General features: G+C 42.5%; 1 protein-coding gene across 8 annotated transcripts in view; it reads right to left on the reverse strand.

Moving 5' to 3' along the window:
- Positions 1-15,776, reverse strand: part of tmcc1 (transmembrane and coiled-coil domain family 1) — an 85,468-nt gene that overhangs the window by 11,974 nt on the left and 57,718 nt on the right. Inside the window, exon 1 of one of the 8 annotated variants that reach the window (XM_012960656.2) lies at positions 12,233-12,383. In XM_012960656.2, coding sequence (XP_012816110.1) covers positions 12,233-12,364 — 132 coding nt within the window. In that variant the 5' untranslated portion in view covers positions 12,365-12,383. 8 annotated transcript variants of the gene reach the window in all.

Consider the following 15,776-nt stretch of genomic DNA (forward strand, 5'->3'; position numbering starts at 1 on the left):
ACTTTTTAATTGGTCTTCATTACTTATCTCTTATAGTTTTTGATATATTTGCCTTTTTCTTCTAACTATTTGCAGTTTTGACTGCCTGGTCGCTAAGGTAATTTGGAACCTAGCAACCAGATAGCTGCTGAAACTCCAAACTGCAGAGCTGCTGAACAAAAAGTGAAATAACTAAAAAAAAAACTACAAATAATAAAAAATAAAGACCAATTGCAAATTGCCTCAGAACATTACTCTCTCATCATACTAAAAGTTAACTCAAAGGTGAACAACCCCTTTAAACTAATTTAGGACTGACGCAAAGGGCATTGCCTTGATGGGGAGCAATGGCTTATGCGGGTTTGTACAAACAATGTGACCAACAAATGTGTCTAGTTCGGTGCAGGTTATTTCCCTCAATATATTTATATATATATATATATATATATATATATATATATATATATATATATATATAAAATCAATATGAAGTCCGCACTCTGACCAACTTCTGACGTTTGGGTGCTCAGTCAATGATTAATTATATCAAGGCAGGGGAATGTCACTCCAGATTCTATGAACAATCAATACTTTTTATTTCACCATACAGTGATTCCAGTATGTATGTATCTGTATATATATATATATATATATATATATATATATATATATATATATATATATATATATATATATATATATATATATATATATATATATATATATATATATATATATATATATATATATATATATATATATATATATATATACCAGAACAGAAGGAGCACACCGTGTAAGTGATTACGTGCCCTAGGTGCTGGTCAAAAATAATTAATACTAAAGCAGAGTACCGCACACACAGGGACTTGTGCAAAAAACAAAAAAGTATTTATTGAAAGAAATCCGACGTTTCGAGCACCAACTGTGCTCTTCCTCAGGGACAGACATTTGTCCCTGAGGAAAAGCACAGTTGGTGCTCGAAACGTCGGATTTCTTTCAATAAATACTTTTTTGTTTTTTGCACAAGTCCCTGTGTGTGCGGTACTCTGCTTTATTATATATATATATATATATATATATATATATATATATATATATATATATATATATATATATTATATATATATATATATATACATACATACATACAAAGACACATATATGTTATCTACATAGTCCCCCTTAAAACAACTTTAAAGCATCTCTTTATGCCCCCCATTTATATAAGTCTCTGTATAAAACAGAGATGAATCGGCCACAGCCAGAGGTTTAATTAAAGTACTGCAGAGTAAAACTACAACACTATGCCAGAAGTGTCCAGCTGTTTCCATGTAGAGGGCCAATAAGAGGACCCAGTCCATGTATGTGGCCCAGATGATGTCATATACAGCAGTCTATGAAGCCCATAAGCAGACAAGTCTGTAAAATACCTTGGAGGGCCACTTTGGGTCCCTGGGCTCCCAAGCAGACAGCAATGACCTAGTATAAAGCTGCCCAATAACTGCCCGGGGCATCATGATTGTAATACAGTCCCATGTATATTGCAATATAATGTTCTGCTGCTCTACACTAAGCACCAGAGCTCCTTGTGGTTCTGAAATGGTTACGGTGATTATAAGCCGGAGCCACATACTCACCGCAGGATGTCAGTTTCGATGGAAGTAGTGAATAAATCTAAAGTTCTTTCACTTCTGTCCCAACAAACCCCCAGAAAGAGAAAAAGTTGTCTTTCCTTCCCAGATCCATACAGAGTGCTTGTCTGTGCTATCTGCTGGCCAGGCAGGAACAGGGCGCACAGGAGACAGAAACTGGCCTGGCAGTGTGGGGGTTAAAAGAAACCAACCTGTTCTCATGATCTCACCAAGAGTGATAGTGAGACAGCTCATGTTCACGGCATCACAACAATGAGAGGGAGGAGGGACGAGGGTTCATAGCAAGAGAAAATCACGGAAGTGCCGAAGCCTCACCCTACCAGCTCACGCTTCAGAGCCGCAGGCAAACAAGTGATCCTGTAATAACATCCTGGGAGTCAGGGCACTAACGCCTCTCAGCCTGAGACAGCTCAGTGCGACTCATGAACCATCACATACCGAGCCATTCTCACCTTTACCATTCCCAATGTGCTATACATAGATATCTGGCCAATCTTTAGCTAGGTACTGCTGAAACAGCTTATTGCGATGGCCCCATACATGGCATATAAGAAGCCCACTTGGCTCCTCAGCCAGGGTATGGCCACCTTTACATTACCTTTAAATATCATGAAGACTATATGCAATTGGTTTTCATTTATTTTATGGGGTTTTGGCAGCTATCTGGTTGCTAGAGTCCCATTTATCCTAGCAACCAGGCAGTGGTTTGAATGAGAGATTGTAAGATGAATAGGAGGAAGTCTGAAGAAAAGGAACAGCAATCAACGAGCAATAGCTTTTTGGTTGCCGGGGTCAGTGACCCCCATCTGACAGTTCAAAAACTACAAAATTAAATAAATAAAAAATGAAAACTTAAAGCTGTAAAGAATAAGACATTTCATAACATGCTAAAAGGGGCACAGCTCCTTTAAGTACTTATACTATATGTTAGTCCACAAGCACCTGTGATGTTTAGTACAGTGAGCTGCCACTGAATATACCCCTATCCTTCCACTAAAAGAGAAGGCAAAACAGAAACACACCCGCAGCTACATTTTAAACAGGCGTAACATGAAAAGCAGCCCTCCTGCAGCTGTACTCTACACTGGCTGAGGATGCTGGGATTTGTATTTCAGAAGCAGGCTTTTGGCATCACTGCACTGATTATTAGGTGCCACAGTGTGTGGCCACGGGAGGTTTCTATGTGCTAAGCTCCTGTCTCACACCTACTTCCTCTCAATCACAAGGCAGCAGTCTGGACATGTTTTATGGCAGCACTCTCTCCAAAGAGGTGGCAGCGCAGGCAGTTCCACTGTTTACTTTAGGGCCCCACGATAAGGAGAGAGTATTGCTGCCTGACAGAGAGGGACAGATAAGGGCTAAACCAAAACAAACGCCAGTAGCACTGCAAATATAGCTATTTTATTACGAGGATAATGATATAATGTACTATTTGGGTTCATCTCCCAAAATGGGTTTAATTACCGGTAGATTATAAGCTCTACAGGGCAGGGACCTCCTTCCTACTGTGTCTCATACCACATGGCACTTATTCCCTGTGCATTTATATATATTTATTGCATTTATTTATTATATCACTTGTCCTCCCTGTGTGTAATTGTGTATATTGTAAGATTGTACAGCGCTGCGTACCCTTGTGGCGCATTATAAATAAAGTTATACATACATACATACCTACAATTACAGTGAAAAAGACCTTAAACCTGACTGTTTTCTATGGCTGTTATCCTTTGGGTATATAGTGCAGGACATTAAGGAAAGCTTTACAGAGAATTCCCTTTGGTCCCTTCTCCAGTGGAGCTTGCAATCTAATATTTAATCTAATATTTAGTTTAGTTACCCTCAGATTAACAAGTGGCCCTACTGGCCAGGGCCGGAACTAGGGGTAGGCAGAAGAGGCAGCTGCCTAGGGCGCAAACACTGGGGGGCGCCAGGCAGGAACCTCTCCCCTACCCCTAGCTCCTTTTTCATTGCCCCCGCCGCTTGTCAATACGCAGTGGGGGCAATGAACTATCACGTAGCCACCGGCGGAAGGTGCAGGGGCGAGGTGGCCGACCCGGTTGCCTAGGGCGCCCGGTCGGCTTGCCCCGCCCCTGCTACTGGCTATGTTGAATCCCACTACCACTGTCATATAAATAGGGAGAGGGCCTGAACATAAAAATATGCTATAAAAAGTAACAGTTGCTTACAGAGCAATATTTTTTAGCTGCTGGGGTCAGTGACCCCCATTTGAAAGCTGCAAAGAGTCAGAAGAAGAAGGTAAATAATTCAAAAAATGAAACCAAGACCAAAATAAAACCATAGACACATGGGGATTTTTTTGGTGATTCAAAGTGGATGATGTAAAGGGGAATTCACTAATCTGACTGACTGAACAATAACCAATCAGGATTAACCTTTGGTCAGTCACCTGTAGTAAGTCTCAAAAAAGCAAACTTCTTATTGGCACCAGGGGTTACTATTCCATAGTAAAGAAGAAAAGATCTAGACATAGTTATAGACATAAAGTACTGCCTGTTATGCAGGACTACCATACTGATTACTGAAATGGACCTGGGCTGTGGGGTGATTTATTTTGTTGGAAGAGATCCGAACCCCAATGGTGATGTTTTACTCAGGATCTAGTATCACAGATGCCCCTTGGGCTACTCTATCTCTCTATAGTATAATATACCCTCCCTTCCCCTCATTAGTGTGAATGTTGCCCAGAAGACATGTACCAGGTATGCACACAGATATCACTCAGGATTTATGATACAAGGATCTCAAGCTGGGACTTTCCAACTGTTGCTTACCTAAAAGTCCCAGAAACACCCAACACAATTTTCAGGATTCTGGGGATTTTTTAGTTTGGGAAAAACAAGTGGCAGGGGTGTATTAAACTTCATATAAAAGCAGACTCAAGTGTGAAAATATTTTCACATTTCACTTTATATTAGCAAATTAACCGATTCATGAACTATAGAAGAGTAACTGCTATTGGAGGTATCTGATCTTTTATCCACAAACCCCAGGTTCCAAGCATTCCAGATATCAGCACCTATACCCCTGTGTTATGAGCTAGTGTGGGGGGCTGCTATGGGTAACAGTCTAGTTACCAGCTACACAGCAGGCACAAAAGAAGGGACATTTGTGATTGCAAGCAAAAATACTTCCTCGTGGAACCATAACAACTTCATTTAAGCCGTTTATACTGACCCTCTTTAAGACTGAATTAACCTATTTTTATTTGGACATTTTCCCTTAAAAAAAAAGTTTTGGGCGGTGTATATGTGTATATGAACATTCCAAGTTCCTGCTTTGGGATAAAACGTGACAAGCCCAAGGCACCGAAACAAAGACCTTGAAAATTGTAATCTTTTGTGGCTCTAAAATGATTATAGGAGTGCTTATTAAAGCCTCCAACCCTGTGATTATGATTTGCTAAAAGGAAATCCAATCCTTTCTTAAATCCATTCACTATATCCGCCAGTATGAACTCCTTTGGGAATGTATACTAGTGCCCTGTTACAGTTCCCTGGTGATGCAGTCTTTTCATTTTTCAAGGAAACATGAGATAAGGTTCACAAGCTCTTACACCAGGTACCTATATATAATGTATACAAACCCTGAGAGTACAAAGGTTATTTGCTAATGCAGGTACTATATTCGTGCAATGTGCCACCACAAGCAACTTTCCCTTTCATTTATTTCATAGGCTGTACGTTGTACCTTTGTCATAAACTGGCCATACAGGTAAAGAGCCACTCTTTTGTCTTTTGCCCAATTTGGCTCAAAAACTCTTAAATCTGTGTGTTTAGGGACTACATCTACCTGCCTATATATGGCATTATTCAGCTATTTATTATAGAGTACTGACCAAGGACTGGTATATGGCTGCCTCCAGCAGCTGGTCAACTCTACAGTGTGGGTAAGACCAAGCCCTGGTGACTAACGGTAGCCTAATATTGCCCCAAGCTGCCATTTAGCTTTTAGTTCTAGGACTATTTCCCAGGTGAACCGTCATGCATGTCTTACTAGGATGATTAAAGGGTAAGTGAAAATGACTTTACTGCTCAGTTACATATTATCGAACACAGTTTCTAGGGGAAATAATCCCTTTAAATGCAGCACAAGCATTTAGCACATCAATGAGAAATATAGGATACAGGTGTCCCGTAATTAGCTGGGGCTTAAAGGCTTCCCTGCTTGCTTCATTACAGCTCGTCAGCAAAGGGTAAGTGAACACTGTTTTACTGCCCAGCTCTGCAATAAGGCACATTGTTACTGGTGGATGGTGGTTCCATTTCACAACCTAATTTGTAGCCAAAGTCTGCCACGTTTCTTTCAGGGGGTCAGCCTGAGAATTAAGCTCAGACCAAGCACTAGCATTTGGGAGTTTATAGCAGCTCAGCAACTCTGGCATTGGCCAGAATATATAGATTGCCAGTCCAGGGCCTGGTTGTAGGTCAAGCAGCTGGATGACTGCATTTTATATCCATGGTTCAGGCAGTCAACAGAGATATAAACACCTTAAATTGACAAGGACGTTTCCACGGTTACCAATATGCCAGATTCCCAGCAGCTAGAAAGTAACAATTTTCTGCACAAGAATGTGAATAAATAGTGAGATGATATAAAAAGCCCTTGTCTGCTCACTGATACCAAAGCAAAGCATATATAAATGTCTGGGCCTGCAGCACAGCTACAATAGCCACAATGGCACACTTGCCACCTATGGCTAACACAGTGGAAATATGACTCTACCCCTGGAGGCACTACATGTACTTGAGACATTGATTATTCTAGATCAAGGCTTCCGACATGGTTGTTGTAAAGTGAAACTCCCAGCCCCCCCACAGCCGAGATGCAAGGAGTTATAATTCACAAAAGAGTGACAAGGGCCTTGGGGTGCACAGGGTAAAGTGCTCAGAATCACCTGGCTGCACGTGGGTAGATACCATTAGCTAACAGCCAATGACCTGCTCATTCACACATTTAACCAAAATGTAGAGCTACACATGTGCCCCCCCTAAATGGGTGTGTTTCTACCCTCCTTATTCACCCCAATACCATTCTGCAACATAAAAAAATGTATATAATAAGGGCTACGGTGTCCTGGATAGGCCAGAAGGCTACTGCTGCATGGCACATAAATATCTGCTGCACATTATAACAGAACACAGAATAAAATAAGGCAACTTACCAAAGACTGGGAAAGTATTCACACAAGATCACCGTTGGAGTGAAGAATACTGGACTAGTAGCCACTAGCCCCACTGGGCTTTATAAGAGATTGGTCCATAGAAAGGTGCCAAATGCCTGAATAAGCTTTTTTTTTCCTCAATAAAGAAACAGATAATGCCCTGTAAATTGAGCCTGTGAATATCCCCCAATGAGGATGTGGAATCAGTGCAATAATGCGTCTGTGGCTGATCCTATTGCTCTCAATCTCATTTCCTGCTGTGTATTGCCATGAAATGTAGAGTTTATGGGATCAGACACACACAGACTACTTAGTCACACACAGCCTACAAATGGTACAGAGTGGCAACCTGACTACTGAGTCACCAGCGCTGTCACAAAAGCCACTCCAGTGATTGTTTGCTAATGAGCTGTGGGGATTGCTTCCCATTGTATAAACAGTGTGCTCAGCAAAGCAAACAGATAATAACATCTGTGTGTGCATCTGTTTGAGTTTCAGGGGGCTGTGTTTGTAGGCTGTGCAAACCAGGGAGGCCACTGGGTACTAATGGCCTGTATGGGTACCATTTATAGCGTGGGTATATTGTGTGTGTTTGTGCTGCACATTCCTGCAGTCGTGTCATGTAGTGAAACAGCGCACACACAATGCTTGGTGCCAGTAGGGTAGCCAAATGAGTGGTTAATCTCCTGATTTGCCCACCTAAGGTGAGTGATATCAGGCTAATTCGATTTTAATGGTGGGCATATACGCCGTCGGATCATGAACCAGAACAGCCTTGGTCTGACGGCGCCTATGCCCCCAGAAAATCAGACATGGCCGATTAAGATCTGCCTAATTTCAGGCCAGATATTGGTTGGGTAGGCCCGTTGGGGGTGCCCATACACTGGCAGATGGCGCCTATGCCCCCCTGAAAATCAGACATGGCCGATTAAGATCTCCCTAATTTCAGGCCAGATATCGGTTGGGTAGGCCATTGGGGGGGTGCCCATACACTGGCAGATAAGGTGACGAATCGGTCTGAAGGAGCCAAATCAGCAGCTGATATCTGCCTGTGTATGGGCACCATAATCAACCTGTCAGTCTTTTCTTGAATTGGTATATTTAATGGCGTAGTTCACGTTTAAGTTACTCTGTTGAAGAAAGGCTTATTATTTGTAACTTTTCATCTCGTCATCATTTATTTATTTTAAATATTTGCCTTCCTTTTCTGCCTGTTTCCAGCTTTCAAATGCTATAAACCTACTGTTCTTTGAGGCTAAAATGTTATTGTTACTTTGTATTACTTATCTTCCACCTCAGGCCTCACCTGTTTATACTTCAGTCTTTTATTCCAACTGAGGCTTGCTGCTATGGTAAACTGGATCCTAGCAACCAGATAATACCATGGGACAGTAAATGGGGGGTTGGGAGCTTACACAATTGGGGTAGTTCTACTCCCCAATAAAGTTATAAAGTAATAATCAATAAAATTCAAACAGAAAATAGCAACTGACAGAGAATGACGCAAGCAAAGCTTTGATTGGTCACGGTGGGTTTATGGTACAGTTTCATTGCACTGCACTGAGCTTCGTGTCCCAGCTTGGGAACACAGCTGCAAAGGGACATAAAGGAGCCTGGAAGCCTAGATCTCTTCTCACCTGGCAACTCTGGACACAATCAAGTGCCTGAAATATTTATAATGAATGGAAATGTTATGTGCAGAAGGTGGGGCACCTACATTTCAGTTAATGCCTACAGGGTCCTTCTCAGCCCATTGTAGTTTTTGGGCAGAATGCTCCAATATAAAGCATATATAAGAAAAAAAAAGAGTTTAACCTGTAGTCCTCCAGCTGCTGTGCAGTAAGGGCATGCTGGGAGTTGGGAGAGGAACAGTAGGGCTGTACATTGCCTACACCTGCTCTAACAGCCCATAGAAGGGGGATTTAAAGAGTGTGTAGATAAATGAGGAGCTGCTTAGGCCAAATCCCCAGGGGTTAATCATGCAGGTAAGCCAACATGGATCCCGTGGCAGCTATGTAGCACCTGTGTGTGTATTAGCTGGTATCAGTGCTGAGAGAGGGGTGGGGGTGCCTGCAGGTGACTGAGTGCACAAATACCTGAGGTGGGAGGAATTCCGACCAGTTATGGCAGTCTCAGAGGAACAATAGGGGCCACAGTCAGTCCTTGAATGCTCCCGGTACATTTATAGCTTTATGCTGCAAGCTCATTATGTTACAGTGTGAGTCAGCCCTTGGCGCTGTCCGACTCCGGATCTCATTACACTTAAAGGGGCGCACACAGCACTCCAGCACCTTTACTAAGCAGCCGGGGCTGAAACATTACAAAATAGATGTTACAATAAATCTGTATTTTCTTGTACTACTAAACTTCACCCCGCTCCAGCGAGGGACATCAAGCTCTCTGCCCCCTAAAATGCCATTTCCACTGAGCAAACTCCCCCCAGCTACCTCCATGTGCTCTACACCTGCAGATTTAACCCTTAAAAATGTAGACACATACTGTATAGCTGCCTTGAAACCAGTAGAGACTGCAAAATAAATGCATTGCCAAGTAGCCACCCTGGACGTGGATTTAATTTTAAATGGGTGAGCTGCTCTTTGTAAAACAAACATGACTAGCCGAATACATGCTACACACACATCATGCCATTGTTATTTATAGGAGGACCAACAAAGCCACAGTTACCAGTTGCCACCTCACCCCTTTAATACCAACCCCTTATTAAATCCACATCCTGCATGGCTAATTAGCAATTAATTTAGATGCATGCTGCAGACTGGACTGGTTGATGTGCAGCCATGCATCTAAATTAACTGCTAATTAGCCATGCAGGATGTGTATTCATTATGTGGCCACCCTAGCCAAAGTTCAGCTGACCAACGGTGGCACCATATGAAGCCATATTAGACGCTTCCATGAGACATGGTGATTGTGAGCTTTTTAAATATGCTGGAGGAGAAAACACCCCACGAGCAATGAGCCTACGACTTGATGGGATTCCTGTAACCCCTGCAGCTTGCATACCTTCTTGGTTTATTGTTAGCCAAGATAACAAATCAGAACAAATGCAAGTGTTTTATTGAAAATAAATGGCTCCCTTGATAATAATTACATAAATGATCCCAGTTTCCCTACATTAGCATGAATACAGATAGCAGGAAATATCTTAGAATGTACACAAACCATTCCTTCTCTGCATATCTGTGTTGGTACATTGGAGTACTTAGTTCTATACTGCCTGCCTCCGTTCTAACCACAATAAAAAAGTGCTATCTTTTTCTGACTGGAAAGAGAAAAATCAGGTAAAAGCCTTCCATGCCCCTCCCTGAGGCTGAGCAACCAGATTTCCAGCAATCAGCGTTATCTGTAGACGCTAGATAGCAATCTTTCCCTGCAATTCCTACTCATTGCCAGAAGATGGCAGCCCAGAGCTGCAGGTGAGAACACTAATGTTGAAAACCAGGCAAGGGGTGGGGTTGTTTTAAAATGAAACTGACCACCTTTACACCTACTGAAGAAAGAAGTGCCCTGATACTCTACATGGCATTGAGTTCTAATGCAGAAATAACTTTATTATTCTAGAATAACAGCAGCCTCTGTCCTTCCCGTCACCCGGTGATAAGACCAAGTGACTAAACCAGTTCAGGCATCAGCTGATGAGAAAGAGGCTTGTGGCAGGAAACCACAGAGTACAAACACACACATATAAAGATGCCTATGCAAGCATGCCCAGTGTGGCAAAGGGTACGCTGAGCGGCAGCAAGCAGAGTTAGATATGGTTTAACCTGTGACCTGGCAGCTGTAGCTCAAGCACAAATAGGGAGCTAAATGGCATAAGGGAGTTCATGCCTTAATGTCAGTGACTAACATTCACTGTTAGTTCCTTTCTGCTCGCTGGAGTTTATGACTTTTGAAATAAAGTAGCAGCAGCAGCCAGCTATTAACAGACCTATGGAGATGCAGGCAAGACATTGTGAAAGGCTGGATTCAAGCTGACTTCTTATAAAGCAGTTTCAAGAGTCAGAACCAGCAGCAGAGTAGTGCAACCTATTATTATTTTTACTTTCATAATGCAAACTTGCTACCCCCTTGGAATGCGCTTGCTGTACCCTTTAATCCCAATCCAGCTAGATATGTGCCTGTCAGCGGGCCTAGGTGAGCCCAAAGTTCTGATCAGAGTGCACTTGGAATGAAACCGATGCACAACAGACATGCTGTAAAATATTCCACCAAGAGCAATCACACTCTCTCCAAGGCTTAGTGTGCAGATAATGTGAGATAATATTCAGATATCACAGAACTTTCCCTTTGTACTAGTGAGCTGATGTTAGGTGCCAGTTGGTGTGCCATGCTGGGAGTGGGTGGCACATATGCCAAGCTGTGCAGGGAAAGAGACATGGAGCGGTGCCATGCTATGAAGGGGAGAGGAGCAGCAGTACCACACTGTATGGTACTATGGATGCCAGTGCCACCCCAGAGTGACCAGTAGTAGCAAGGACTTGCCTTAAGCTATTGCCTGACAGCTGGCCGCTGAGAAGAAGCAGCCAACCCCCCTTTTATCCATCAGCTTTAAGCAGGAGAAGATTACAAGCTAAACGTACGACGATTTGTCATGTAAAGGCAAATTACAAAGACATGAGCTGATGCCATATTACAGGATTAAAACAGCAGACACTGTTGGACTACAGCTCCCAGAATCCCCTGACAGGCTCAGACCGAGAGTTGCAGTATATGCAGCATGACACTGGAGGCCAATGACAATACTCTTATTCTCCTTCCTGTAACATTGTGGGAAGCAGCTGTCCTCTCCCAAAATAGCCATGTGCTTTCCTAAACTCAATCTAGTTAACCATTAGCTCAAACTCTCAAAACTCCCAAATGAAGCGCCATAAGGAACATGCAGTGCTAGGAAAGGAGGGTGGGGTGCTGGAATCCTTTAACTCTTGCCTCCCATGTGTATCAGACCTCCAGCTGTTGCACAACATGTTGCAAAACTCTGCACGGAGCCCACAGCATGGTTTTATATGTCACAGGGGTGCTGGGAGTTGTAGTTTAACTGGAGGGATGCGGCATGCCTGTGTCTGCACTAGTTTCATACTAAACTCTGGTCCCGTGATGTTGCTAGGCTACAACTCCCACCATTCTCCAGCATACTACTGGGAGTTGCAATCCAACAACAACAATGTAGGAGGAAAAGTTAGGAGATACTGCTGTAGCTGTATGCCTTCTTTATCCACTGCCTCTGTGTGACATTTTTCATTGCATACATAAGGACTATTTCCACACGAATACATATATATATTTATATAAAGCATAGGGCTATACATTTGTGTCTATCAAGCAAGGCAGTGGCATTATCAGACTGCATCCAGGCACAAATGTCACCCTACATAAATACATAAATGCCACATACGGTTTCCGTGGATGAGGAGGCCTCCATAACATCTGGGTGTGAAGCGACCCGTCCCAAAATCACCACTCTACCGGACAATGCCGCTCCGTCAGTTCTGGAACAGGCTCCGACAATGTCCCAGTGCGGGATCATCTGATGACATGGAGATAGAGGCCCCACTATAAATACCTCTGTGTCACACAGACAGCTGCCCCCCTGCCAGCACAGGGACACTGCCCATAAGCCACCGAATCTGCTGCTGCCTCTGCCTGCTCAGTGTCTGCTCTGTGGATCTGAGAGCTGCTCTGTACAGATTCCACGCAGGGTAATAAACAGACGCTGGGTACAGCGCCTAGCAAAGCACCACATGGTCTCATGAAGAACAGTCCTTGCTTCCCTCCCACGGGCCAGCTTTATCTAAAGTACTCCTGGAAGGTTCAGAATAATGCGGAATATGCACATTGCATCCATGTTAACTCTTTGTGCCGCTCTGCTAGCTACACTACAACTTGCATCAGGGGCCACAGATGAGCTGCCATATAACAAAGGGACTCAATATATGGTCTTATAATGATTTAGCCCCACTGGCTGCATGTTACAGTCTCTATGATACAGGTATGGTATCCATTATCCAGAAAGCTCTGAATTATGGGAAGGCCATTTCCAAAAGACTTTTCTCTTTGCTCTCTGTAATAATAAAACAGAAGTTTGTACTTCATCCCAACTAAAATATAATTAATCCCTATTAAAGGCAAATCACATTGGGTTTATATAAAGTTTAAATTATGTTTTAGTAGACTTAAGGTATGGAGATCCAATTTACAGAAAGATCCCTTATCCGGAAAACCAGAGGTCCTATGCATTCTTGATAAAAGGTCCTATACCTGTATTACAATCAAGAGGGCTCATTCTCAAGCAAGACAGCTAGGTGGCACTTAATCTCCAACACTGGGCACACTTTTTTTTATTTACCAAAGGTTACTAGATTCCACAGCCAAAAAACTATTGCTCTGTGAGGCTACAATTTTAATGTTATTAATGCTTTTTATTTTTCTATTCAGGCCCTCTTCTATTCATATTTCTGTCTTTCTTTTAAACCACTGGTTAGTTGCTAGGTTAAATTGGACCCTAGCAACCAGATAGCTGCTGAAATTCCTAACTGCTGCTGAACAAAAAGCTGAATAATGCAAAAACCGCAAATAAAACCAATTGCAAATTGTCCCAGAATAGCACTCTGGGGTCATCAGGGGTCCCCAACCTTTCTTGAGCCACAGTCAAATGTAAAAAGAGCAACACAAGCATCATAAAAGTTCAAATAAGGGCTAAGATTGGCTATTAGGCAGCCTCTATGCACACTATCAGCTTACAGGGGCTTTATTTGGTAGGAAATCTTGTTTTTATTCAACCAAAACTTGCCCCCAAGTCAGGAATTCAAAAATAACTCCCTGGTTTGTGGGAACTGAGAGCAACATCCAAGGGGTTGGGGAGCAACATGTTGCTCGATTCACTGGTTGGGGATCACTGATCTACATCACACTAAAAGTTAATTTGAAGGTGAACAACCCCTTTAAGGAGTCAGCTTCATGGTTAGGAACCACTGCTAGAACCCTGAAAGAATGAAAGTCCATTCTTAGGCCCCTGGCACACAGGGCTATTGGGCTACTGCTGCCTTTAGCAGAGAACAATGGCAACTGCCCTGTGCAATAGTCACCTCCTCCTGCTATTTTACTGAGTGGTAAATGTGCAACTGAACACAGAGAGGCAACAGGTAGATATCAGTGCCAAAGTGTTTTGTGAGGTCTGCCTGGCACTGCTTCATCTGTGTTGGATTCATTACCATAACAAGTGGTCACAGGGGGTGATTTGTCTTCTTCTGTTCTCCACATGAGGGCAGCAGCGGGCAAAAAATGCCCTCTGTGCCAGAGGCCTAAGGAGCTGATTTCCATCAGATATTAATGAATAGGTCTGTCCTTGTCTGACCACTGAACCTGCTATATTTGTGTGCTGTATGCAAATACAGGGCTACCATATGTGGTTCACCAGCAGCCAGGGGCCACAGGTTAGGCACCCCTGCTATTATCCTTAGTCACAATCCCCTATAACCAACAAAAGAAGCTCTCAACTCAGAAGGGAAGTTACTGTTGATAGACAGGACCTGAGGGGACAGGGGGCCAACACCAGAGGTAAAATGCAGGAATCCTGCTTAACCGGTACCACCATCACCATACCAGAATTCACTCCAAATGTCAGAAGCATGGGAAATAATATGCCTGCAAACTACACATGCCAAAACAGAGAGCAGTAAATCCTGAAGAGTCAGCCCTGATGGACAGAAAAGCGTGGCGGTAGGAAACAGGAAAGGCAGGCTCTGGCAAGTACGTAAGGCACATTTTGGCACAAAGAGTCTATATCTACTGCATAGTAAAGGAAAAATAAATAACAGTTTAGAGAAGTGCAAGAGCTTGCCATGTGTAAATGTGCCCTCCTCCCTTTCCAAGTGACGCTTGCATGCACTTTCAGGTAACTCCTCTGTCAATGGGGCAAATTTGATTCCACTGAAGGCAGGTTGCTATATATACAGTAATTATGCATACATAACGAACATGGATGTAAAACTGAGAATTATGTTTATTAAAAAACACATATAATATGGATGTGAAAACAAAAAACATATTTACACACGATTAGGGCAAGACAGATTTTTCTATTGTGGTAGTACAGGTATGGGATCCCTTATCCAGAAACCAGTTATCCAGAAAGCTCTGAATTACGGAAGCCTGTCTCCCATAGACTCCATTTTAATCGAATAATTCAGAATTTTAAAACTGATTTCCTTTTTCTCCGTAATAATAAAACAGTACCTTGTAATTGATCCCAGCTAAGATATAATTAATGCTTATTGGATGCAAAACACTCCTACTGGGTTTAATTAATGTTTTATTGATTTTTTAGTAGACTTAAGGTAAAGAGATACAAATTACGGAAAGACCCCTTATCCGGAATACCCTCTGTCCCGAGCATTCTGGATAACGGGTCCTATACCTGTACTATATATTATATTATATAGTATATAACTGTGGTAGTACTATATACTAAGGATGGGCCCATTAAAGGAGAACTAAAGCTTAATAAAAAGTAGGGCAGAAATGCTATACATTATGTTTTGGGGTCCTGTTCCAGGCCAAGGCACCCACAGCCCTTTAGCAGAGAATATTTTACCCAATCACAATTTACTGTATATATAGAATGTGAATGTCATAATACAAGGCAGATTATTGAGACAGTAATTAATTCAGATACTAATTACATGGCAGTACAGACACCAGAGCTATTAGCAACAGAATGTAGTAATTAGCCCTGTAGCATTAGCTTATATAAAAGGTAAACTTAATTTCCTGCTTGATGATTTGCAATGACCCCTAAGCTTGTGTCTCAACAGCAGCCCAGAGCCCACTGAGCATGTGCAGTGTCACTGACACTTCTATCAAAATCCAAGATGGGGAGCTCCTGTGCAACTTTGAAGCAGTGATTCAAAGCACTGATTACTAATATAGCGATACTCTAA

This window comes from Xenopus tropicalis, chromosome 4 (assembly GCF_000004195.4).
Source record: "Xenopus tropicalis strain Nigerian chromosome 4, UCB_Xtro_10.0, whole genome shotgun sequence".
Classification (NCBI taxonomy): Eukaryota; Metazoa; Chordata; class Amphibia; order Anura; family Pipidae; genus Xenopus; species Xenopus tropicalis.